The 27,270-nt window shown below is 50.3% G+C and overlaps 1 protein-coding gene across 2 annotated transcripts; it reads right to left on the reverse strand.

Annotated features, from left to right (window-relative positions):
- Nucleotides 1–854: 854 nt before the first annotated feature.
- On the reverse strand, nt 855–23,834 carry Ccdc187 (coiled-coil domain containing 187). Of its 2 annotated transcripts, XM_021157080.2 has the most exons (11): nt 23,470–23,834; nt 22,563–23,068; nt 18,848–18,946; nt 17,244–17,336; nt 11,760–11,876; nt 10,135–11,273; nt 9,583–9,677; nt 5,568–5,637; nt 5,057–5,417; nt 4,625–4,796; nt 866–1,146 (listed from the first exon to the last, which is right to left on the reverse strand). In XM_021157080.2, exons 1-11 carry the CDS (start codon nt 23,610–23,612, stop codon nt 951–953), a joined length of 2,991 nt encoding a protein of 996 aa, XP_021012739.1. In that variant the 5' UTR covers nt 23,613–23,834; the 3' UTR covers nt 866–950. The 2 variants fall into 2 exon arrangements, with proteins under 2 accessions (XP_021012740.1, XP_021012739.1); XM_021157081.1 differs by lacking the exon at nt 11,760–11,876 and having other exon boundaries at nt 855–1,146.
- Between the last annotated feature and the right edge of the window lie 3,436 nt (nt 23,835–27,270).

The following is a 27,270-nucleotide window of genomic DNA, read 5'->3' on the forward strand; positions in this document are numbered from 1 at the left end:
AGAGTTCCCAAGAGCCAGAGCCTACTGTTTTTCACACAGATAGCCCTCACCATATATGCATATACGTCTCTGTAAGTACACATAAGAGCTGACTCACACTCACCAGTATTCCCCTGGCTCCGAGGCCAGTCAGAGACATCCCCTAACCACCCTGCCAGCTCTACCAGGGAGCGGAAGCCTGGGCCTCTGCTAACTGCCCAGGCATTCTCCGGCCTTGATGCCTATCCTGTGATTCTCTACGGCTTTTCTGTCCCATTGGGGATGTGGCACAGCTAAAGGTCACATTTACTCTCCATGTTTCTCAAAGCCAGGCATGACCACTTCTATTGTCTTTTTGCTCTGGCTTCATTGTGTAATATTGGGGATTGAACCCATGGCCTTATACATGCTGGGCAAGCAGTTTACATTTGAGCTGCTTCCCCAGTTCTGTCTCCTCTGTGTGTGTGTGTGTGTGTGTGTGTGTGTGTGTGTGTGTGTGTGTGTAATTTACTTTTGTGTTTGCTTTGCTGTTGTTTGTTCGTTTGTTAGGTCTTGCTATGTATTCCAAGCTGGCCTTAAATTTGTGATCATCTTCCTTCAAGCTCCTAAGTGTGGGGCTTACAGGATGATATTTTACTATCATATTCAAAACCCGTCCTTTGAAGAAAATAAGCAAACAGCAACAACAGAGCGAACAGGGTCTCAGACTTGTTCCAACCCAGCTCCATATCACATTGGGCAGGAAGGTTCTCACTGCAGCCCTACAGACCACAAGCAGGATGCACCAAGGGTGACACTCCTGGCTGCAGGAGTTTGGGTGGCTCTTCTAGAGACCACAATGACAACTGTCATGACAATCACAACAGGAGCAGAGTAGGTGGTAGGGGCTGGAGAGCCTCAAAACACTTTAATACTGATGTGTGGCTGCCATCCACATAGAAATAGGTCTCCTCTGCAAGACCAAGCTCAAGCTAGGCGGTGGAAGAGGCCCACGGGAGGCCCCCCTGGCCACCTGACCAGCCAGCCCAGGGCCTATCTGCAGGCTCGCCCTTACCGCAGCTCCGGGTGGTCCAGGGCGTTACCAAGCCTTCCTTTTTGACTTCTGGCATCTCTTCCTGCCAAAGGGAGCCACGGGTGGGGTCTGGTGCATCTGGCACCCCAAGCGAGCTAGAAGACAATGAATATGTGGTGAGTGGAGTCATGACCAGGACGGGGGAAGGGAAGGATGGTCCCAGTGCTCAGTCAGTGGGAATGTCCTAAGATCCGGGCAGTGTGTCTAGAGCAGACCTGAGGGCTTAAGCCCAGGCAGAAGATGGGCCTCTGACCCACAGAGCAGCAATAAGCATGTGGTGCTTGTGTGTGGATGATTTGTAGGATGGCCAGTAGGCCACAGCCTCCATCAGCCAAGTGTGGTCGCAGTGTGTGCCTGTGCGTGTGCTTGCATGCATGTGTGTGTGTAGCAGCCCTGCCAGTGTGCAGTGTTAGCTCCATCACAAGCAATTCTGCAGGTGGAATCACAGCTTGATGTGGCAACATAGCTATTCTGATCATCCCGGGTAAGTTGCTTGTGAATGGTATTCATCCACAAGGCTTTGTGGAATGAGGGTGATAAATCACAATACTACTCCATGGCTAGGACTGTGCCGCTGCCCTACGCTGTGCCAGTGAGGTAGAGCTGGGGCATCAGGAGAGAAGCAGAGCCATCACTAAGGATTCTAATTCTCTATTCTGCATGGTCTCAGGCACGTCCTCCCTCAGACAGGAAAGGCCTTTACCCAGGTCTAAACAGCCACAGTGGGCGGCAAGCTGCCTGGTGCAGGTGGACATGCAACAGCTGCAGGGATTAGAAGGCTTTGAAGCACAGGCGATGAATATAGACATGGGCTGGTGTAGGTGGTGAACACAGCCTCTGGTCACTCTACTTTCTCCCAGAGGCACCATCTGTCCCTGGTACATAGTGACCTGGACTCAACCTGAATAACCAAATATGTCACTAGTGACTTGTCCAGCAGCCCTCAAGGCCCACTGGTCTCTATCTCCAGCCTTCTTCAAGTCAGGTACTGTGCAGGGCGAGGATGTGGTATGTCCATACCCGACCCCTGCCTGGAATAAAGCTCTTTCTGAGCATATGGGCATACATTAAGGCTGCAAGGCACGATATGGGTACAGACATAGAAGCAGATTCCAGAAAGCAGGAGAAACCGGGTGCAGTTACATGTGAACAGAGGTGGGGTCAAGCCCCATGGACAGCTGGCTAGAGTGGTGACAGGCTGGGCCCTCGTCTGTCACCAAGGGCCTGTAGGGTGAGGAGAAGATTTCACCCAGGCTCAGCATGAGTCCAGACCCTAGATGGTGCACCTCAGGAGAACAGAAGGAAAACCACAAGCCTGGAAAAGTAAGCGTTGGCTTAGCTCCTCAGAAGTAAACTGGCAGGCCCGCCAAGCTGTGACTGATCACTCGGTGAGACTAGCAAACCTCCTCCCTGCTCTCCCTGAGCCCCCACCCTTCTGGGAAACAGGCTCTGTTTATCATTTCTGCCTCTTCTGGCCTCTCCTGGCCTCTTGGGATAGTACTGGTCCTGTAGAGCTCTGTGGCCCACCAGGTATGCTCATCTGGGGTAGGAACACAGCAGAAAGATGGCACAGGTGTGTCCAACCTGCAGCCCAAGATATGTGCCCCAGGATGGCTAAGAATACATCCAACACAAAACCAATATATTCTGACACTTAGAAATCTCTGTTCATGTTAGCATGAACTATATAGATGATAAAATGGCCAAGAAATTCCAACAAGTTAGACACCCCTGGAGGGGAAGCCAGGTCACGACCCCTGTGTCAGGAATTTTGGGGCCATGATCTTCTGACCTGGGTCTAGGACCTTGGGGTCACTTAGCCTGTCCATCTAAGAGCCTGGAATACTGAAATTAACCCTCCCAAAAATCTGGAACAGCCCATGTTGGAGTGGGATTACAGAACTAACAGAGGGAAATCCCGACACAATGCTGCACCCTACTGGCCATCATGAATCAGTGATGACACGGGCCTCACCATCCAGGAAACACCAAGTCCGTCACCTTCTACAGTCATTAGGGGTGGGTTCTCTAGTGCAGGGGATGCACCTGGAAAGAAGTGCCCCAGCTCCAGGAGGAACAGGGGTAGGAGTTTAGATGTCGCATCGCTTTGTGCTTTAAGTGGATACACTGGGGAGGGGAGGAAGCACGAGCTTGCTCAAGGTAACCAGACAGGACTGAGATGTGACACAGATTCCCTCCTCCATGGCTGGGCCAGCTGTGGAGAAGCAGCCTCCCTTTGGATTCTGCCATCTTAGTCACAGCCTCCTTCACAGCCTGTTCTTCCTGCTCTGAGAATGTGGTATCTGCGGCTTACGTAGCCTCTCCTCTTCTAAGACAACTAACCAGATGCCAAGTAGAAGACAGCTCAAAAGCCGGGCGTGGTGGCGCACGCCTTTAATCCCAGCACTTGGGAGGCAGAGGCAGGTGGACTTCTGAGTTCGAGGCCAGCCTGGTCTACAGAGGAAGTTCCAGGACAGCCAGGACTGCACAGAGAAACCCTGACTCGAAACAAACAAACAAACAAAAGACAGTTCAGGCTGTAGCTAGCAGTGAGGCACAGTCCTTGTGCATGGGGCCCACACTGAGGTCAGGGGTTATCCTGGTGAACTCTGTCAAGCACAGACACAGGGCCAGTTGGGCCAGTCCTCTCCAGAATGTGCCCTCTCAGTTCTGGCCACCATTCTGTTGGAGTTACCCACCTAGGATGCTTCAGTTTAAGGACAACAAAGCGAGAGAGACACAAAGCGGTCCTTCTGGTCAGAAGCACAAAGGATCACAGGAGGAGGCTGGGGTGAGGGGAGCAGTTGGGGACCACAGAACTTCTAATGTTGGAGGATGCCTTGGACAGGGCCTGAGTCAGACAGCAGCAGGCGGGGAAGCGGGGGAGGTGTTTTAGGAGACAGAGGAAATGTTCAGTCCTGGAGAGGACAGGAACCACAGCTGCAGATAGAGAAAACCTTTAGCTTTCTGGCGGGCAACTGCTAAGATCATCTGCAAAGTTCCTACAGCACAAAAGACTCCTAGACCCTGCCCACCTGGGAACTCAGTGGGGGCCGCTAAAAGTTGGATGTGGTGGGGGCAGCATGGGCCTATCTAAGAGTAGGTAGGAAACATGGTGAGATGGGTGTGAGGGCACAATGAGGGTCATAAAAACTACAGAAGGGACATTACAAGCATATATGGACTGCACCGAAAATGACTAAAGTCAGGATTAGGGACCAAGGCCATAAGTTCTGTGAACTCGACATGGGACGGTGAACCCCGTATCAAAGTCCTTAGATAACTCAGCCTGCTACCAACCAATGAGGAAAAGCTAAGACAAACTGATTTCCTAAGGCCTATGGGCCACCACAAAGGAGTGTCTCCCTGCCTGGTGAGGGGTTCAGGTCAGAGACAAACTAGATGTGTGAAATGGGCCAGTGCCAGAGGCCAAAGAGCCTATGGCACATCTAGGGGCTGTGTCCCTCTTCACCCGACCTGATGCACCCAGACTCCTGTCTGTGTCCTCTAGGCTAACACTAAGACCCTCCACAGAGGACCCGAGAGGCAGACCTAAAGGCAAACTGGACTCACCTCCTCATGCATGCACCGAGGGCCTGGAGGGTAGCCATCTCTCTCTGCAGCTTCTTCTCCAGCCCCTGTATGGCTTCTTTGGAAAGGGCCCCACGACTTGATGAACCAGCAGGACAAGACTGAGTGTGAGGGATGACCTGAGACACTGAGGCAGGGGTGCTAGAAACAGGACCTGCAGAGCATGGAAGCCTTGCTGGCCTTCTTGCCCCTTGGGCAAGCAGGAGGCTTCAGGAAGAGCCTCCTCCTCCCCCAACACAGGACAAGACAGCTATGGCCTGTGCTGTATGTCACTCCTGGAGCATCAGCTATTGTCACCACCCTCATTGTCTGGGCAACAACCACCCTGCTCTCCAGATAAGAAACTGAATGGGGCCCTGTTGCTCCTAGCCCAAGGGTCATCCAACAGGCATGACACCCATTGCCCAGCACTACCTTGGGGCTGGCTTTCAATGTGGGTCCACAGGTTTGGGTTTGGCAGCTCCCAGCTGGGGTTCCATGGTAGCATTTCACCATCCTGGAAGCAGGTGCTGAGGAGAAGGGGCTCAGCCTGCACATCCATCAAGTCCCGGGGACTTTCTCTGCCCCCTTTAGACATTAAGGTTCTGAGGTAAGAGGGTGGAACGAGTGTGGGGGTGGCAGGTGCTGTGCTGGGGCACAAGGGCAGCACATCGGAGGCCAGGTCACTAGATGTGTCAGGAGACGTCGGCTTCTCCAGCCTGGTGGTTAGGATGTCAACACGCTGCTTGAGGGCCTCAGCCATGGTCTCCAGTGCCTGCAGCCGGGCTTGCTTGTACTAGAAGTGCAGGAGGCCCGATGGGCCCAGATACTCAGTGTCCTGGGGGTCCAGGTAGATGCACAGCCCCACCCCCACCCTGGGCAGAACCTGGCATTCCATGGGGTCAGGGGAGGAAGCAGTAGATGGTAGCAGAGAGGTGCCACTCACGCCTTCAAGGGGGCGTCCAGTGTCCTGGGTCTCAGTGCGGTTCCACGGTTTGTTCAAACACAGACAGAAGCTGCAGGGAGAGGAGAGTGGTTGGGCACCCTGTCCCAGCAGCATGGTGGTGAGCAGTGTGTGCAAAATACATGTGTGAAGCAAGGAGAGGCAATGAACACATCTGTGAGGGACAGAGACAGGGTTAGGGCTAGGACACCACATAGCAGGTCACACGTGGCTCAGAAAAGAGGATCAAGTGTGGGTGCAGCACGGAGAAAGGCTAGCAGAAACAGCAGAAGCTGCAGTTCCAAAACAGCAGTCCAGCAAGTCCTCAAATATCAAACACCAAATGACCACATGTTCCAGCACGGGTAAACGTATAGGATGTGCCCAGCATCCCCACAGCGACAGACAAGGCAAAACAACAGACAGAGTGTCCACGAACAGAGGATACAACAAACAGAGTGTCCACGAACAGAGGATACAACAACAGAGTGTCCAACAACAGAGTGTCCACGAACAGGGGATACAACAAACAGAGTGTCCAACAACAGTGTGTCCACGAACAGAGGATACAACAAACAGAGTGTCCAACAACAGAGTGTCCACGAACAGGGGATACAACAAACAGAGTGTCCAACAACAGAGTGTCCACGAACAGAGGATACAATAACAGAGTGTCCAACAACAGTGTGTCCACGAACAGAGGATACAACAAACAGAGTGTCCAACAACAGAGTGTCCATGAGCAGAGGATGGAGCAGCATCACAAGGCCATGCGCACAGTGGGATGTTTCTCATATGTAAGCACAGAGAGAATGGTACCTGCTACACCAGGGGTGAACCTCAGAGACATCCAGTGACAAAGACACATGTGACAGCATTCCACATCTCTGAGTTCACCTGAGCCATCTGATCCAGACAGACAGACAGACAATGCAGGGACTGACAGGGGATTCCAGGTTGGTGTTAAGGGGAGGACAGAAGATCCATTTGAGAAGAGTGGAAGATTCTGAGGGAGGATGTGGGGATGATTGCACAGTACTTGGAGCTGAGGCCATGGCTATGCACATAAAAGCATTAGGCCAGGCATTGGGGTCTGCAATCTCAGCACCCAGGAAGCTGAAGTCAGAGCACTGTTAATTTAGCACAGTGAGACCCTCACATTAAAAACAGAGCAAATTCCTGCCGTGGTGTTGGATGCCCTAAGTCCCACCTAGCATTTGTGAAGCAGAAGCAGGTGTATCTCTGAGTTCTAGGCCAGCCAGAGCTACACAATGAAATCTCCAAACAAATAACAATAAAAACCTATTCGAACCAACAAAAATGAAGCTAGGTGGTGCCATAGGCCTGATAAGACCAGCTTCTCAGGAGGCCGTGTCAGGAAGATCACGAGTTTAATGTCTGTCTGAGCGACTTAGTGAGACCCTGTCTCAAAATAAAAGGCTGGTTTTTGTTTTGCTTTTGGTTTTAAGGCTAGGAAGTGGGCAAACACTTTTAATATTAGCACTCAGGAGACACAGGCAGATAGTTCTTTGGGAGTTTGAAACCAGGCAGAGCATAGTAAGATCCTGTCATAAATAAATACATGTCAAAAAGCCAGGGATGTAGCTGAATAGTAGAGGGCTTACCTAAGGTGCATGAAGCTCTGACTGGGTTCAAACCCAGCACAGAATACAAGAAGAGGGTGTGTAAGATACCAATGGGGAGAAGCTGATCAACTGGGTTCTAGCTGAAGTTATTCTCACCACCCTTAATAAAACATACTGTAAAACACCAAAAATTTAGAAGAAAGGGTGTTGAATATGTTTTATCATACAGAAATGATAAATATTTGGAGACGGATGCATTTAAACTAATTTAAATATCATGCAATGTGTGCATGTATCAAAACACCACATGCACTCCATCTATCCATATGTACAATTTTATGTTTTTATGTATCAGTTCAGCAAGAAGTTAAAACAAAATCCAGATGGATTGAGGATTTTAAAAATGGTTATCGTTGTAAATATTATGTGCATTTTAGCATAGTTTTAAAAAGTGGGAATAAAAAAGGGCCAGGATTCAGTGAAGGGAGAGAGGTCTACAGTTTTCCACAGTGATGGGGACACCCTCTCTATCACGTAGAGAGCTAGAAGAGGCAGGACTACCCATGGGTGTGGTAACTGATTGGACCTGAGTCCTCCTCTGTTTGGAGCTAGAAGCTGCTTTAGAAGTTCCCTTCAGACATGACATGAAATCTCAGGCTACAGTCAGGGACCAACTACGGAGAAGAAGGAAGGGAGCTGGGGGAAGGAGTCAGAAGGAAGGAGTAGGAACTGAAGAGGGAGGAGGGAAGAGGGAGAAGGAAGGAGGAAGGATAGAGGAGAGAGGAGGAGGAGGAGGAGCAGGAGGAGGAGGAGGAGGAGGAGCCATCTCATCTAGGGCTAATGGTATATATAGAGGGGTAGGAACAGACATCAAGGAGGTCAGCTCAAGTTGCTCCCAATGCCAATACCAAAAACATATTCCAAAATGTCCCTAGTGAGCCTAAGGCAGACCGTTTCTGGAAGCAACCTTTTGAGAGGAGCTGCCAATGCCAGTTTTGTGCCTCCCCCTTTCTGTCCTGGCCATGAGTACCTTAGCAGGGGACCAGAATGAAGCCAGGACAGGGAGTGGCTGGCAAGACCAAGAGGTGAGGGAGGAGAGGAGCTGTCCTGTTCTGGTGGTAAGTGAAGGGGATGAGAGTGAAGGAAGGAGGAAAGAATCAGCTCCCATATGTTGCTGGTGGTGAAGCCACCGTGGCAAACAGCATGCAAATTCTTCAAAGAACTCCATAAAGAAACAGTGCGTGCAAACACCATACATCCCCTTGGAGTGGGGCTTTGTGTTCCCCTTGCTGGGTCTGCTGTTATGGAAGCATGTGGGGCACCTGGGGCAGGAGGTAACAGATTAGGAGCTAGACACCTAGGTCAAGTCCTCTCCCTGGTACTCGGGGCCAATCATAATGTCAAATGTTGAAATCCCCAAAGAGTAAATTCCTCAAATTCTAAAATTCTGATCCTGGAGTATTAAAATTCTGAATGTTGAAACCAAAACCCTGAAAGCTGATGTTGTGAACACTTCAGTTCCCAGGAAAAAGGCCTGCGTGAGAGGGTGGCAAGCAGGCTCTGTGGCTGGGACCCACCTGCTCTCTGCACAGCCTCAGCTCCTGAAAAATACCTAGAAACCTGGGGACATATTCATGCCTGCAAGGGGCTCTCCAAAGACCAGTATGCCCTCCTCAGAGATCCTCAGAGGGTCCCCAAGAAAAAGAGCAGCCTCCCACCATGACTGTAAACTCCAAAACACAGGCCAAGAACACAGGACTGTATCATATCTCCACCCAAATCAACAAGCCAAAGATCTCAATAAGACACCCTGACTCAGATAACCAAAGTGAATATTTTGTCAGAACCAATATCTGAGATCAACCCTGGCCTATCCGAAGTGACGTTCTCACCTCAGCAAAACCCAATAGTGTCTCTTCTCTGTCAACACTGGGGTGCCATGACCAGTAGGAAAGAATGACCCCAAGGAGTCACACTGTCATGAGCAATGTCAGAGAACCCTGAGTTCACCCGCCCCTCCCCCACTCTGAGCTCCTGTATTTTGGCCCAGAAGGAGCATCCCCACCTGTGGGGAGCAGGTGTGGCAGCAGTCCCAAGAAGGCGCCAGGGACTGCAGCTAAGTCGTATGACTTGCACCTGACTTCCTCATATAAACCACAAACATAGTGAGAGCTGCGCAGGTGTACCAGGTTACTGGCGAAGCCATTTTGGTGGAGATATGCCCCTGCTGCCCTGATTAGCTGAAGCTGCGTACCTGGTGAGGTGATGTGGCCTGCTGTGAGTGGATGGGAACTGATAGTATATAAAAGTGAGAGGCCCAGGGCTCGGGGTCTTTCGCCTACACAGTCAATGCTCTCCCAATAAACGTGTGCAGAAGGATCCTATTGTGGTGTCTTTCTTGCTGGCGAGTCAGGCGTCCCACACCCACCCACCTGTCTGGAGCCTCTTGGTCCCCAAGCACCATGCCAGATGTCACTTTGCTCCACGTCCGCAGTGGTGAGCCCAGGCTCCCAGGGGCTTCCATGCCCTAAAGCAGAGAGTACACATAAGACCTGCAGCCACATTTCAGTTCAGAGCTGGACTCCAGTCCCTACCAAGGGCTTCAAGCTAGACTTTCAGAGCATTTCAAAGAATTAGGGGTGAAGATGCAAATGGGCCCCTGTAGCCCTGTCTACCTGTGCAGACATTGTGCAGGGACTCTCCCAAAGGCCCAAAGAGGAACCAAGTTCAGCTAGGAATATTTCCCAACATTGTCACCACCCCAGCCAGGGACAAAGGTACCCCATGCCTATCATTTTCGCCCTAACATGGTCTCTGTCTCAGGTAAATGCCTGCAAGCTGCCCAGAGCCAATGCCATGTCTACCCTTGGGCCCAGTGGCACCCAGCCCCCACCTGTGGGTGGGCAGTAGGCAGCCAGGGGTAGCACAGAGCCTCAGGCTCAAGGGTTGCCTGATCCTCTTTTTGTCAACCACCCAGCACATACCCCAGACTGCATGGGAACAAAGGTGACGATGCCAGGATGCCTCTGGGAGACCACAGGGATGGCCTTGCCAAGGACGGCCTCTCGTTGCTTCCGGTATACCTCCTGCAGCCTCTGGTTCCGCAGTTCCAGAGTGTGTGCAGCCAAGGCCTTCTGCTCCAGGGCCTGCTGCCGTCGAGCCTGAGCTTTCTGACGCATGAAGTCACGTAAGGACTCAGAGCTATGTTGCTGGCCCAGAGACCCCCGTGGCCTTGGACAGGGTGTGTCCTGTTCCTTTGCTGGTTTGCTTTGCAGCAAGTCTTGGGCAAACTCTGGCCAAGCTGGCTTGACTTTTGAGGGAGGAGGGACAGCACTTTTGCCCTTGCTGGAGGGACTGGACCTCTGCACAAAAGAATTACTCCAGGGATCCTGGAGAGCAGAATGCGGCCGACTCAGAGAGTTCCATGGTCTGGGCTCAAATACCTCCCGATCTTCATAAGCTGAGTAAGCTCTGCCGGCCAGGGCACTCCAGGGCCGCTGTGAGAAGGGGCTTGGCTTTTTAAGGGAGCTCCCAGACTTCTGGACAGAGATGTCCTGGCCCTGAGCGTCCCAGGTCCTCTGTGGGTAGGTCTGCCAAGCCAGGGCACTCCAGGGCCGCTGTGAGAAGGAACGTGGTTTTTCTGGGGTGCTCCCAGGCCTGGGGAAAGAGGTGTCTTGCCCCTGTCCTGTCCAGGTCCTCTGTGGAAAAGACTCATGCTCAGCCAAGGCTTTCTTCCTGTGTTGCTGGCTGTGCAAGTTCCCAGCTCTGTGCAAGGAAGAGTTCTTTCCTTCTGTCACAGTCCAAGCAGTCTTTGAGGAGCCCTGCATGTCCTGGGTGCTTTGGAGTTCCTGATCCCCCTTCCCTACCAGGTTCTGTGGCTTTGGTTTCGATGGTGAGAGCTTCCTGTCCACTCTGGGGCTCCTGGCAAGCTCCAGCCCAGCCTGGATTTGTTGGCGCAGGTCTTGTAGGGTCTCCATAGCACCATGGATAGTTGCTGACTGATCCTGGAAAGCCAGGCTGGGTGTATGCTTGGAAACCTGCTGGTCACTGTGGGCAGACATGGGTTTACACAACCAGGTGTGGGCAGATGAGGCCTCGACAGCTGCTGCTTTCCTGTCAGAGCCTGCAAAGACAGGTGACGAAGTAGTGTTGGGGTCTGAGGGCTGGAGGAAAGAACAGACCTGTTCCTCCATTCAGGAGACAACATGGAGTGACTAGGGAGGCCCTGGACTCAGCCCCAAAAATTTCCTCTCAGCCTCAGCCCTCATGATCAGCACACAGGAGAATAGGGGCTGCTTTTGAGTGAGCCACCTGTTCTATGTGTGTTAATGGGGTGCACATGGAGGGGTGACGGGTGTCCACCACATGAGTGGTCTCTCCCATCTGCTCCCTTCACAAAAGATCAAGTAGTACATCTGTTCCCAAAAGCTGAGAAGAGCCTCTCTCTTCCAGTTTGTAAAGATAATTATACCCAAATTTCCATCTCTGAGGGAAATCTTAAGAGAGGCTACCCAGCTACCACCCTCCCAGGTAGCAAAGAAATGTTCTCTGTGCCCACCCACTAATGCCACAGCAAAACAGACCAGGCCAAGGCTGAGGTGTGAGGTACCTAATTCCGTGTCAGGGACCTTGCTCTGGAGCCGGGAGAGGGCAGCAGGGGGCCCAAGCAACCGCCTCACGAGGGCTTGTCCTTTTCGCCAGGCGTACACACCAGCCAACTCAGAATCTTAAATAGAAAACACGCAGTAGGACCCATGGCTCTCAGACCACTGGCAAGGGGCCATACCAATTCCGGAGACAGCTTGGCATGCCCCGCAAGGGTCCACAGAGAAACCCCTCATATCCAAACCCCTGTGGGAACAAAGCCAATCATTTAGTCACTAGCCAGCATGGTGCATCTCTGTGATAGTGAAGTCCCAGGAGCCTGCTCAATGGAGGTTATATAAAACCTCGCCCCTAACAGGTCTACCTGTGGGCTGTTCAACACCAGCCCAGGCACACAGCCTACACTTGACCAGGAACAATGACAAGGCCACAGCCCCAGATGACACCTGCAGCTGGCCACTCAGCCATGGGCTCACACCAGGGCCACAACAGCCAGCAATGTCATGACCACACACCTTAGCAGAGAGATTAATGTGCCCTGAAGCTTGTTAGAGTCACAGCAGTGGAATCAGGATCAGAGACAAGTTTAGATGGCCTAATGGTACAGAAATAAATGACCAACCAACCAAACTTCCCTTAACACTGTCACATGGGGACATGTGACTTAACATGTCACATGTCCCCATGATTGTTTCAGGTTTTGCTTCATAATCTCAAATTGCATCTAATGCCAACACTGAGTGGCCACCTTGACAACCCCAGTTACAAAGCGCCACAAAGACAGGAGGCAGGCCTTCCACCCACTCTCACATACTCATTCCCACATGTTCACAAGGCTCGTTCTTACACACTCACAAGCCACGATGCTCAGTTCCACACAGACTCACATACACTCACAGGCTCACACAGGTTCCATCCTCTATAGAAGCCTGTGTAAAAGAGCTGTGAACTGACCAGGTGTGACGGCACACACCTTTAATCCCAGCACTCTGGAGGCAGAGGTAAATGGATCTCTGAGAGTTTGGGGCCAGCTTGATCTACAAAGCGAGTCCAGGACAGCCAGGACTCTGTTACACAAAATCCCTGTCTCGAAACACAAACCAAACCAAAGAAACAAATAAGCTGTGAACTTACTGCAAACTGGATGTGGCAGAGCACAGGATGTTCATCCTGCAGAGAAAATGTGGGCATTCCAGGGCATCCCATCATGCCTTTGCTTCTGAGTATAGTCACGTATACTTTATGCAATTCCTTCTAGAAGGCCACCATGTAGGACACACACTCTAACCTATCCACAGTGCACAGTAAGTTCACAGCGTTCTTACACAGGCTACCACAATGCTCACACAGATTCATACATCCATGTGTTTACACACACGCACACATTCACATGGGCTCATATGTATTCACATTCTCAAAGCTCCCACACAGGCTCACATACATTCACATACACTCATTCACATTAGCACACAGGCTTACATGTTCGCATGCTCACAGATGTGCCCCCTCATACAAGAGCCCACACTCAAATACACACAGGCAACCATATACAAATGCTTGGTACACTCACACGGGAGCAAACGCACGTTCACGCATAGGCTCTTACACAATCATGGTCACAGGCACAGACATACCACTGTGTCCAGTCCGCTCTGCAAAACTGAGATTACACTGTATGGTTCAAGTCACTCTACCCACACCCTGCTTCAGGTGACACCAGGATCATCCATGTAGACCAAGCCAGGACTTGCCCTGTGCCCTATGGGCAACACATCACAGGTCAGACTATGCAGAGCACAGACCCCTTCGGGCAGCCTACCTGAGTCAAGCCCTTCTCCTCCCTCCTCCCTCCTCCCTCCTCCCTCCTCCNTCCTCCCTCCTCCCTCCTCTAACCTGACCATTGTGAATCAAATAGCAATCTGCCATGGTTTAGAAATTTTAGCCATTGGGAACTGGAGAGAAGGCTCAATGGTTAAGAGGCACTGGCTGCTCTTCCACAGTCCCAGCTTTGATCCCAACACCCATGGTAGCTTACAATGCCTGTAATTGCAGTCCCCAAGAATTTGACAGTCTCTTCTGGTCTACTCAGGTACCGGACATGCAAAAGGCTCATGGACATATATGTAGGCAGACTACCCATACACATAAAACTTAAAAATAAATATTTTTTAAAATTTTAAAACATTTTGAAAAGTAGTTAAATCATGATAGTTGAAAAATATTCACCTATCCAGGCCAAAGGAAAACAAAGGCCGATGTTGCATAGTCTGGAGAAACTCTACTGGGGTGAGCTGCTCCAAGTCATCCAGTGTTCCAGGCCTTAAACTCCCTTTCCTGGGAAGAAGACCGGCATCATCCAGCCAGTCCCTCTATGGGGACAGGCTATGCTTTCTCTAGGCCTCAGCTGCTTCCTCTATTTTGTTTGTTTGTTTGGTTGGTTGATTGGTTTTCTGGGTTTTGTTTTTTGTTTTTTGTTTGTTTGTTTGTTTGTTTGTTTGTTTGTTTTTAAGACAGGATTTCTGTGTAGTCCTAGCTGTCCTGGAATTCACTCTTGTAGACCAGTCTGGCCTCAAACTCACAGAGATCTGCCTTCCTCTGCCTCCCAAGTGCTAGGATCAAAGGTGTGAACCACCACTGCCCAGCTTGACCCTCAACTTCTTAAAACTGTAGGTTTTGACCCCATATGGGGCTGTGTAACAGAATGTGGGGCAGGAAAAAAAAAGGCAAAAGTAAAAAAAAAGTTTCTAAACACATAGCAAGCCAGAATCGATATAAATTCAAATGCTTCGTGAAGACGTCTATCGGCGCTCACCCATGTTACATCACAAGGACTCACATCTGCCTTAGTTCTGAACACACAGCACTCACCATCACATCACACAACTCCAACACACACACCTCGAACACCTCAGCTAGACTCCAGGTCAGTGCACGTCGTGAACTGCCATGACTTCACTACCCATAAAAATCTCCTGCTTTTATTGAGACATGCTGGTTTTGTTATATATATTTAAAAAAAAATTGTTTTCCTGTGATCATGTCTGAGTATGTACGTCTCAAATCAGTCCTCTTGACTATACTGTGCTTGAGTGTTTGATTTCTAAAACTGCTCTTTGAGTTACTGACTTAAGTTTCACTTTAAAGAATTCTTAAGGGACTGGAGAGATGCTTAGTGCTCTCCCAGAGGACCCAGGTTCCGTTTTCAGCACCACGCCTGGTGACTCGCATGTGACCTGTAACAGCCATCAAGGAGTTACCCGCCCTCTTCCAGCTTCAGAGGCACCAGGCATATTTATGGTGCATATGCATACATGCAGGTAAAACACTCGCATGTAAAATAAACTTAAAAAGAAAAAGAAAGAAAGAAAGAAAACAACTGTTAAGTGGACACTGGCTAGGGATTAGGACAGAATTCCCAACAATTTCTGAAATAGCCCTAAACACATTCCTGACACATCAATTAACTCTGAAAAAAAACTTGAGGATGCTTGTGCACCCTACAGTATCAAATATTCAGGAAAGATTTAATCCTTTATGCAAAATATGTAAATAAATTTGCACCAAGAGTATGCAAAAGTGCTTTTGTTTTAGGAGATGGTTGCGTTGCTGAATGGAGACACTTTAAGACATTCCCCAGAAGAACAGGACCCTGGGCCAAGAAAGGTCAAGACTGGAGTCTCATAGTTCCAGACCCAAGTCTAAGCCCAGCTGCTGTTCATGAGATACGACTGTAGGACCAGTGCCTAGACTTTTCCATCTATAAGAGAGGGTAACGTGCCAGAGACTGCTGCTTTCACAGCTGTGCAGGTGGAAACCCAAGCAGAACTCTGGAGTCTGGGGTGGGGTTTGGCTGTGCTGAGCACATCCAGGCCACAGCAGGATCCCCAAGCACCTCAGCCCTGCCCTTCGGTGATGCACAGAGCTGATCACACTCTCTCTCTGCGCTCCAGGCACTGGGCCAGGGCCAGGCACTGGGCCAGAGGCGCCATGTAGGGAGGATGGCCCCACTGGCCTCCCTCACAGCCACCCAGCCTCCCCATTAGCCCACCAGAGGAGTCCTGGTCGATAAATGGGTCCTGATGGGCACATTTTTTTCTTCTGCTGAACAGTTTAATGGCAATTAATTTTTTTATGGGAGGATTTTTAATCTGTGGAAATGGATGGAGTCCCCAAGTGCCCTGTCAAAGCTCCAGGCCGACCTAATCTATGATAAAAAATGCAAAGTGAGGTGATATAATCTGAAATTAAATATCGGGCTTCATTTTCCTTTGGCCCGGATGGATGAATATTTTATAACTATTGTGATTTAATTTTTTGTTAACTACAGCAAATTTCTAATTCATCCAATTCCCAAGTCCTGTAGCTCTGACCCCTGAACCCAAACTCATCTCTCCTTAGCCCAGCTGTGGCTTCGTCACTGACAGAAACTAATGGTCACTACCATCAGGGTGACATGGTGACTACGATGATGAATGCTGCTGGTGGCGCGCCCTCTGACCCTGTGTCAGGCAGACGGCAGGTCATTTTTCAAGCAAGCCATTAAAACAAAACAACGGAAAGCTGCGAATGAGGGAGATGATGATGTGGAAGATGGCTGTATTGTATGCCTGTTCGGGGGACCTTCCAGAATCTTCCTGTAGTTTTGCTGTTTCTCAGTCTTGGATTCTAGAGGTGTTTGTCCTTCCTGACCTGTGTCACCTCTGGCCAGCTGGAAGACTCACGTGCACCCTCTGCTGAGCATAGTATGTGCTAGGCAGAGACTCGTTACTCTAGAAGACAGAGACTGCTTGGGAGCAGGGGAGGCAGGACACTGAACAGAAATGGAGGTGAGGTTGTGCACAGTGCACATGCTACCCATGCTGATGGGTCCAGAATAGTGGCCTCATGAAGTGGGGAAACTGAGGCAGAGACATTCCAAAAAGTACCTTAAAAGTTCTCCCAGACCCTGTGTGGCCTTTATGCTCAGTCCTGCCAAACTGACCACAACCCATCTCCCTACCTGGGAAGTCTTAGTGGATTTGCTGAGGCCAGGCGGGAGCAGGAGGCCTCAACAAGGGCTCAGGTACGGTCTCAGAATATGCCTGGTGCACTTGTAAGGAGCACAGGTCTAGAGCCAGAGCTTACCACCCATAGGGTCTCTAACTAGATCCCCTGAAAACTTGCCATAAAACAGACAGCCACGTAGGCCAGGGTGGAGCACTTGCAGGCAGCTCATAGTGCCACAGAGATACAGGTATCACCAAGCATGCTTCCACTTGTAGTCCTTGATCCCAATCTGCAGGGGCATAAGGACAGCTCACATCACTTGGGGAGTTACAGACTTCCATTCCATGGCAAGGAACCTTCAGATCCCAGGATCCCAAGCTCCTTGTATATAGCAAAGCAGGTGGCCTCTAGTAGCCAATGTCCCCAGCACAGAATCAAGAGCAATGTGTCGCCCTCACCAGCTAGACTCACAGACTCTGGGGTCTGAAGTAGCAAGCCTCACCTCTGCCTTTGGCAGTTCTGCGAAGGATAGATGACTTCGAGATCTCTCTTTTGCAAGAAGCATTTTTGACCTTTTTGAAGTTTGTCCTTGGAACTGAAAGAAGAAATGGAGAGAGAGGAAGGAAGGAAACCTTAACCAGACGACATTTTGCAAGTGGGCAATATACTCACCTTGACACTAGGGCCTGGGTTTACATTTGCTGAGCAAATAAATGACTGAATGAGCCAAGCCCCAAGGGCAAGTATAACATCATTGCCCTGGACATAGTTCCCACCAGGGAAGGAAGATGGAGGGTGGAGCTAAAGGGTCCAGTCTCTGACTGACAAGCATGATGACATCACTCTGATGGGAGAGCCCCTTCAATATCCCACAGCAAGTTCAGTGGCCAACTAGGGTCGAATTGTCTGTTTGGGAGGCTGAAGCAGGAAGATCTAGAGTTCAAGGCCAACCTGAGCTGAATAGTAAGGTCCTCTCTAAAACAGAAAGAGGAAGAGGAGAAGAAGAAGAGAAGTGGTGGAGAATATGGGAGGACATATTCTGTGGGACTCCAGTCATGTGACAGTTCCAGCATCATCAGATCCACAGCGACAGGAAGTCGGATAGTGGGTACAAGGCTTTCTTGCTTATCCTATCCTGCTTCCAGAGGAAGAAACAGGGAAGAAAGTATGCCAGCCAAGAGCTGGGGACCAACGGGCCTGGAAGGGCTGTGGCTTCTACATTCTGAACTTGACCTGTAGCCCAGTGGCCACACTTGTGGTAGAGAAAGGACGATAGGTTATCAGACAAGCTGAAAGGACAGGATCTCATGGAAGGCAGAAGAGAAGATAGGACTAAACTCAAGAAGGTTCTGTCTAGCCTGTCCGTCAGCCAGCTTGGGACCCTGCCTACATCTGCCGCTGGCTCACAATCACAAGGCAGGGCATGCCCCTGTTGTCTGCTGTCCAATAGGTGTCAACTGGAGCACTGAACAACCTTCACACCTTGCTAGGGACCTGCCTCTTACCACTTCCTCTTTCCATAAGAAACCCTCATATTCCCAAATTGTCCAGGGTCTCCATGATCTGAGGAAATCCCAAAGTACCTGTTCTCCTATACTTCTCTTCCCCTCCCTTGTATCTCGAAAACCTCTAGTCTCTAACATGCAGTCTAACCGGCAACATGTGAGCCCAAAGTCCTACATGGATGAGACTCCTGCCATCTCTCCAAGCCTCTTTCTTGTTGACCAGAAGAGTAAGCAAAACCATAGCTGTCAAGATCTAAAAGTTTTCTGCCTCTCCACCCATCATTCAGCATCTCCAGGGGCCAGTCAAGGGTAACTTGAGTGTTGCCCTCCATCTACAAAGTGGAACAAGCCTCAGGTCTGGCAGGGATCTAGAGGTGTGGGTTCATAACAGGGCTAGCATACAAGGATGTGGGAAGGGCCTGAGCCTGGCCTTCTCTACAGACGACGTCTCTGCTAGGAGACAGCCCTGCCTTACACTCCTACTTTGATTCCTTCTCTTGAGAGGCATAGCATGAGAACCCAGACTCCTAGGAAATCCCTTCATGGCTCCTTCCTAGCCAGGGTCCTTATTAGAATCAGGGTCCAACCCAGAGCCACTCACCTGAAGTATGATGCTGGGGAACCTTTGAGAGCTCCCGTCTCAAGCTGAGAGATGCCCTGTCTTTGCCTCTATGCTCAGCTGTACGAAGAACGCCTGATCCTGAAGACGAATCAAAAGAGACAAACACATAGTGAAATGATTTCCAGAAGGGAGTTTCAGTTTAGAGCCCCTGGAAGCCTTCAAACTATTCTTCCACTCAACACCTCAAGCCAGAAAACACATCCCACAAGGCCATCTGAGCACTGTGAACATCTGAACATTGTGATTTAAAAGTCGCACATCATTCTTATCAAGCCCAGCACAAACATCTTGCTCTGGAAGCTTGCTCAGGCCAACTATGAGCAAAAACATCTCATGGGTACACTTTCTTCTTTGTATGCAGTCTAGGATCCAGGCCCAGGGAATGATGCCATTCACAGTGGGCACCTGACTTATATAATTAAGATAATTCTAGGGCCAACAAGATGGCTCAGCAGGTAAAACCGCTTGGTGACCTAAATTCAATCCCTGGAACCCACATAAAGATGAAAGGAGAGAACCAATGTTACAAAGTTGCCCTCTGATGTCCACTTGCAATGGCACAGGTGCCCACTACACACACACAGAGGACTATTTAAGGTCATTTCTGATAGGCCTGCTGCACAGGTGACTCTGCAGCTCATCAAACTGACAAGTGAGATTAGCCCTCCCTTAGGTGACGTTGGCATAAGTCCAGAAGATCAGATTACTGACAGCAATGCAGACGGTAGAACCTGCACTCTTGAGGATTTAGGCTCTGCAAGGAGTTGGACTCGAGGCCTCATGTACCGCATGGTAGCAGAGAACTCTGCATTTTGTCTACCTTTGGAAACTGTGTACGAGGCTGAGTTTAAGGTGGTAGCTTATTCAATTTCACAGAAGAAATTCCAAGGCAACCCAGTGTTCAGGGTGCAGCGTGGGTATTGCTGGCTTTTTGGTCAGTGAAAATCAGAAGCAAGAAACAGAGGATTTGTAAAGCCTTCAGTTTGGCCAGAAAAGAGCCTACGTAAAGTTGGAGCTGAGGGTGATCTGGACAAAGATTAACTTCAGAATAGAGCTGCTGGGTCACCCTGCTTGCAGAAGGACACCTACAAAACTGTTTCCACAGATTCACCTCATTGTTCTCAGGTGTCCAGGCACTCAAAGGCCACTGCAGCCAGCCAAAGTTCAAGTGGGCCCACTCACTGCTAAGCAGACCTCAGCACTGTCCACATGATGCGGATTTTTATGGCATATAGAACACAGAGATAATGAGCTTGTGGAGGCTCCTGCTGAGATTTCAAAAGAGAGCCTTGGGAGTCAAGATCCCCACATATTGATTTCCCTTGGAAGGACAGAGCCTGAAGCTCTGAAGGCGAAGTATAGCTATAAGCTGACCCCGGTAAGTTAGAGACTCCAGGGCAGCAGACTTGCTGAGGAAAGCCTGTCAGAAAGTACAGCCAATCCAGGGTAGACAACATGGGCTGCAGCATGGAAGGATTGGGGCTGGGTTTTCACAAGCCCTTGGAAGCTCATGTCATGTTCCCATGCACCCCAAATGCTGGTCATATGCCTACACAATAACAGGGGCTGGGCACATGGCTCGGTGGTTTGCACATCTGCATATTTGCTGTTCTTGCAGAAGATACTGGTTTGATTCCCAGAACCCACACCAGGCAGCTCATGTTGCCTTTAACTCCAGATACAGAGGCTCTAAAGCCCTCTTCTGGCTTCCAAGGGCACCAGGCACACATGTGGTGCACATTCAAATGTATAGGCATACATTAAAAAGTATTGCCGGGCGTGGTGGCGCACACCTTTAGTCCCAGCACTCGGGAAGCAGACGCAGGCAGATTTCTGAGTTTGAGGCCAGCCTGTTCTACAAAGTGGGTTCCAGGACAGCCAGGGCTATACAGAGAAACCCTGCCTCGACAAAAACCAAAAAAAAAAAAAAGTATTAAGCTATAGGATAAAATGATTTCCCTGATGGTTTCAGTCTCCATTTGGACTAATACTTCCTTGATGTTTCTCTGTTCTCTTTTGAAATGAGCATGTTTGGCCCTTAACATTGTATCTTGGAAAAACAAAACGTTTTGCCTTGCATCTCTGAGGAGAGCGTGACTGGATCTTTTAGCAATTCCAAAGTTCTTTGAGCTTCTTGGAGATGGGCTAAGTGGATTTTGCACCAAGACGAGTGTTCGGTGTACAGGGCAGAACGGTATGGTTTTGACATTAAAAGGTCTCAACGGCTCCTGTGTTGAGGGCTTGATCCCCGATGGTGACCCAACATGAGGTGACCAGATGCTAATTCTAGCAATGAGTGAAGCCACTGATAGGTTTCTAGCTGAATGGGCGAGGGGAGCCCCATAGGAGGAAGGTAACCCTTATCATCTCTCTCTCTGCTTCCTGTTCACTGTGTGGTGTGCAGGTTGGCTCTGTCGTGCCCTTACACCATGAAGCCTGGCCTCACTGCAGGCCCAGAGTCAATGGAGCCAAGTGAGAACACTCCAATACAGGAGACAAAGAAAATCCTTCCTCTTGTAGGTTATTTCTCTCCGCTATTTTGTAACGGTGTAACTAACACAGGGACAGAGATCAGAGAACTGGCCAGGACAATGTGCTGGGAAAGGCTCCCGGCAGGCAGTTAGTGCTGATGCTAGTGATGAAGTCACCACTCCTCCTCCGTATTTATCTGTACTTTCCAAAAGATGTTCTCCTTTGAAGAGAGCCACAGAACAAGTCCCGTGGGATCCCATTTCTATGAGGTGCCCAGAGTCATCAAACCCATAGGGACAGGAAGTAGAAGATGGGTGCCAGAGACGGGGGAGGGGTTGGCTGCTGGGGTTAAGGTGAAGGATGGTACTTGTGGAGAAGGATGGTAGTAATGGCTTCATGACAAGGACTGGCTGCCTGAAATGAACAGAACATTTTAAAACGGTAGAGATGGGGGCTGGTGAGATGGCTCAGCAGGTAAAGGGGCTTGCTGCCAAGGCTCATGTCTTGAGATTGATTCCCTAGGACCTACATGGTGAAAGGAGAGAACCTGATTCCTGCAAGCTGTCCTCTGATCCCCACAACTAGGCTGTTGTGGGATATGGGCACATATATGGGCAATACTCCCCACATACAGACACGTATATGCACAAATAGATAAACAGGATGCATTTTAAACAGTAGTAGTGACTAATTTTATGTTATGTATTTTACCACGGCTTTTAAAGAGAAACCGCTGCCTTACAAACAGATCCCTTCCTCCTTAGAAAATGCCTAGGCAGCCACCTAGCTTTCAGCATCTCTAGTGGGCAACTCTTCAGGTATTTGTTTAACTCACATCCACCTTCCCCACTCCAGAAAATACAGCCTATCTTGCTTGTGGGTGGCAGGCAGGCCTTCTAAATCCCACACTGGCCGTGCTCTCTACACCTGACAGTGTCCAGGCATGCTTAAATGGCCCCTAAGGCTTCAGGGACAAACAATAAGTTTGTCTCCATCCCTCCATCCCTCCATCCCTCCATCCCTCTCATCTCACGGTATCATGTGACACCACGATAAAGCGATAAAGCGTCTTCACCCTAAACTCAGCTCAGAAGCCCCACCCCAAGCTACACTGTTCTCCCAATCCTCAAACCCTTGGGGACCTTCTGCTCATAACCTTACAACTTGCCCTCCACTTTTCCCATAGCTATGGCCACACCAGTTGGGCATAGCAGCCACTGACCTGGGAAAGCAGGCACTGGAAGCGCATTTGTCACTTTGGGGGTCTTCCGCCGTAGCATCGTCGAGGTTTTGTAGAGGCACGAGGCACTAGAGGGGGCAGAGGTGCCCAGGGAGGCACAGCTAGCCTGCCACCGTGCCTGGGCTCGGATCTTGTCCCTCAACTGCTCCAGACGAGGGTCACTCTTCCTGGGCTGGCGCTGGGGTCCCAGTATCAGGGGTGGCCTTTCCTTCCAGGGCCCATGGGAAAGTGTGCATGATTCATGCCCCCCTGAGGAACCAGACATTCTGCCAGATGACACCGAGCTGTCCACGTCCTTAGTGTCCAAGCATGGAGACCACATGGGCAGGCTGTAGCCCTTCATGTAGGGGCTTGGATCCTTGATATTGCCAGACCAGGCCACATAGGGAACTGTTTGAGGTGGACTCAACTGCTGGGAGAGAACAGGCCACCTCAATGTTGTGGCCAGAAGGCTGTCCTTGTCTGCATGTGGATGTAACACTTCATCCCTTGGAGAGAGGGACAACACAGCCTGTCAGAGCTCAGTATCTCATATGAATAGTGAGTGTCCTATAATCCCCAACACCCCTTTCTCCCTGTTTCTATCTCACAGCCTAAGACAAGAGGAACCAGAAAATTCCTTCACCACATGGACATCCCCTGACATTCTCCTTCAGACACTAACCACAACCTTTTAAGGTAGGTACCATGATCAGTTTAATTTATGCACGAGAAAACTGAGGCTAGAGTAGCCATGTCAAAATCAAAGGTACAAGCAAGTTTTGGCCAGGGACCCACACACTCCACCTCTGTATCCTCCTACCTCCCATGAACAAGCTGCCCCTGGGGAAAGGTAACCACAAGACTTCTAGCATGGCTGGTGCTCTTGTCCTGTCCACACAAACACTACCTGGGCTTGGTGCTGTCCTTCTGACCAGCCATTCTTCCCATGGCTTTGGGGGAGAAGAGGCCTTCTTGCTGGTTGCCCCTGGAACAGTTCTGCAGGGTTGCCCTTAAGGAGGTGGGCATCACACCCATGAGCGGAGTTGTCATTGCATCTAAGATAGGAGAGTACAGATGGCAAGCCACACCACCTGGGACCCTGGGTCTAACAGTATAATCACATGGTAGTCTGTAGGTCTACCACACAGCACCCATCAGGGACTGGACACTGCTTTGTTCTGGGTATTGTCCAGTGTGGGTCCCTTGATGCTCAGGACAGTCATTGAAGGAGGGTAGGGACAATGAGTTAACTAGCCTTGGGTAGACAATGGCTGTGGGATTTCCTGGTGAGCTATTTGTCATGGGGTGGGAGAGAATTCCAGGTGGCCCATGACAGCATAATAACCCCGTGTCACTGAGTGTTAGCCTGTGGCTTCAACTCCTACTCATGGCTCTAGCTAGCAGACAGCTGCCCCTGACACTCTAGGGAGCACACACCCAACAGAGACTTCTGGAAGTCGATATGATGGGAAGATTGGGATTCTGGTCAGTAAGCCCTGTGGTCAGCACAGTTCCAAGGACAAAAGACTCAAATCCCAGCTCTAATCCCAGTATAAGGCTAACCTTGGACACTAGAGGCCACACCCCACCCTGAGGACTGTGAACACCTCATAAACCCTCTGCTCTCTTGCCTCCTCCCTGTTGGCTGGGAAGCAAAGGTGTGAACAGAACCCTGCTTGGCTTGAAGCTTTTCTTCCCAAGCATTTCCAAAGAACAGAAGACTAGGCAGCATGAAGAAAACCCAAGACTTGATTTTTCTTTTCCTTAATGGCACTGGAGATGGTTTGGAGATGGCTTGTATATGTTAGGTGAGCCTCTTACCACTGAGCTAGCTAGCCTTCATTCTTGAGACTGTTTCTAAAGGGTCTGATCTAGGGAAGGGACATGAATCCCTGGAGACAATAATCCAAGGACAGACCTCCTGAGTGTGAGAGGAGACTATTTTCGTGCCACCAACTCCTAGGCTCTCCCTCATAGCCAGAACATTCTAGTACAGAATAGGTAGGGTCCAGAGTCAAGTTCCAATATCCTGGGCACATCTGGTGCCAACTTTTCTACCTATCACTTTCCCCAAGACTGAGGGAGAGGAGGCCTTCCAATTGACTGTCCCTGGGGCAGGTCTGCAGAGCTAACCTTAGGGAAATGGGCAGCATGCCCATGACGGGGATCTGACTTTGCTGAGGCAGGAGGATGTGGGAGGTGAGCTCTGCCACCTAGGGGCCCAGATGAACTTATGTGTGTGTTCCTATTGGCAACAGTATCTGCATGGTTCTGCCTTGACTGCCCTAGCCTAGATCAACCCTGCTGGGGCTCATCTCCTCCCATGGCCCTGGAGCAGATCCCACTCATATGTTCCCTAATGGCACCAGTGGTCTCTGAAGTAAACTTTAAGACAGCATCAAGTATATTTTGTTGTCTAGAAAATACAAAGGCCTTCTAGATCCCCATGCTCCAAGGGATGGCATACACCTCCTAGGACAAGACAGTCAGCTAGGCTTATACCAGACTGCTGCATTCTAGCCCAAGTCAAGACATGAGCAAGCTGAATCACCCAACTCTAGGGTCTTAAGAGAGCTCTGATTCAGACTTCTCTGCTCCATAGATCCTTGGTGGCCTTTGCCAGCCTGTCTCCCACCTGCTGCCTGCAAGATAGGGGTCACCCCTGGGATGCCAGGGCTAAACTCCCAGGGTTTGGACCTTTATTGTGAAATGGTTTCCTTCAAGATTGAAACATTCCAAACTAAAGGGAAGCTCCTAAAACAAGGAGGTGAACAACTCAAAATAGCTTCAGGAAGTCCCTGAAACTGACCAGATTTACTCAGTGGTCTGGGAGGCAATAAAGACTGCAGAGAGTCACTCTTGCCTACTGAAACCAGACCAACTTTCTGGGAGAAGCAGAAACCAGTCGAGCAGCCTAGAAGCGTTTTAGACCAGAGGATACTCTCCGACCTGTTGAGCTGCCTGCAGACTGTACAGATTCCCAGCTATGTGAACTGTCACCCATGCCGGGGTGGACCTTGGTCATGCAGCTGTCTTTGAGTCATTTCTGCTCCTGTAAGTAACCCCTTACCCATTTTCCTGTAACTAACTTCAATAAAACTCACTGGTTCACCAAGTTGGACTTGGTGGTATCCCTATTTTTGTCTGGCATGAGTCTGACATGGTCTGTCTATCTGGAGTGAGTAGAAGGAGAATGTTGCATCTCCCTAGGAAACATTTTGTCACACAACAAACAACCTTGAATAACAGTTACCTTTGGCACAAAGGAGCTGATAAGGTCCTGTTAATGTTCTCCTAGTGGCTAGGAACAGGGTGCTTCTGAGAAGGGGAGACAGAATTTCCTCACTGACTAGCAGCCTTGCTTCCCACCCACAGGAAGCTGCTTAGGGGCTGAGCTGTCTCTACCAACTGAGGCATGACTTGTCTGGAAAAAAAAAAAGCCACACCATAAGCAAAACAGATTAGCCAGAGCCAGTACGTGGCTGTCGCTCTGAACTGAGTTATTACAACAAAAGCCCGGTGAGCAGAAAAATAATACCCAGGATGCAAAGCAGCAGCAGCAGCCTGCAGACTGGCTCCCACACACCCTGTCTGAGGCCACCATCCTTCAGGCTGGGAGTTCCTATCCTTCTGTGTATCCCATGCTACCCCACAGGCTTGGCACTCTGCCCTTCCTAGTCTCTTTCAGCGTTGGCATACAATGGCTCAGTAAAGACGGCTGCCACATCCTTCTCACAGTCCAGGCTCACCAGAGGCCTCAGCTGCACCTCACAAACCTCTGCTGATACCCAGACCATGGCAGGATAAAACCTGCAGACTGCCCACCCTGCCACAGGACTGCCACAGCAGCTGGCATGACAGAACTCTGTACTGTGTGTCTGCCACAGGGTAGTTAGAAGCAAGGCTTCATGGCCTCTGGGCAGACCATAGCCCAGGAAAAAGAGCACACACGCCCCATTCAGGCCAGGCCTGTGCTTACTGCCAGCAGCATCTCAGCCAACCTGGAAGCTCACTACAAGGCTCTGGAGGTCTGAGCCCCTCAGGACCCTGCTCCTGGGCTCCTGACACTTACCAACCTACCATCCTCTCTGTCTCCACAGGTATAAAGCAGCAGCTTAGCTTCAGAGGCCACAAAGGCCCCCACTCACCCTGCCTCCTCCTTCACCTCTCTCGGGAGGGTAGTCCTCTACCATCCTACTGTGTGACCAGGGGTCCCACACTGATACCACACTGGCGGTACCTGCCAGCTTCCCTCTGCCATCCTTAAAGGGCAGGGCTCCTCAGGGACGTGCACAGCCTTGCTAGCAGCTAGCTCTGGCCACGTCCCTTTCATAGCATTCACAGAGACCCCTGAAAGGCTGGGGACTGTGTTAGCCACTGATGGCTCTGACCTTGACAGCTCTATAATGCCCACTGACCAGAGGAACCAAGTCACATGTCTAAGGTCCTGGCGGGTCATATCCAGAATACCAAATCCTCTCTACAATTCACCATACCCCTGCAGCCAGCAGCAGCAGCAGCAGCCACCTGAGGGTCCTTGGGACCATGTAGAATTTCACCTAAGGGACAGCTTGTTATCAGGAAAAGGATAGGAGGAAAATCCAGCAGAATAGTCACACGCCGTCTGTCCAGCAGAAAGAGGTCTCTGGTCAGTGGCCTCAGGCAAGTTCATTTAGAGCCCTGGGCCTTAGTCTGCTCCTTAGTAGAG

Source organism: Mus caroli, chromosome 2 (genome assembly GCF_900094665.2).
Source record: "Mus caroli chromosome 2, CAROLI_EIJ_v1.1, whole genome shotgun sequence".
NCBI lineage: Eukaryota > Metazoa > Chordata > Mammalia > Rodentia > Muridae > Mus > Mus caroli.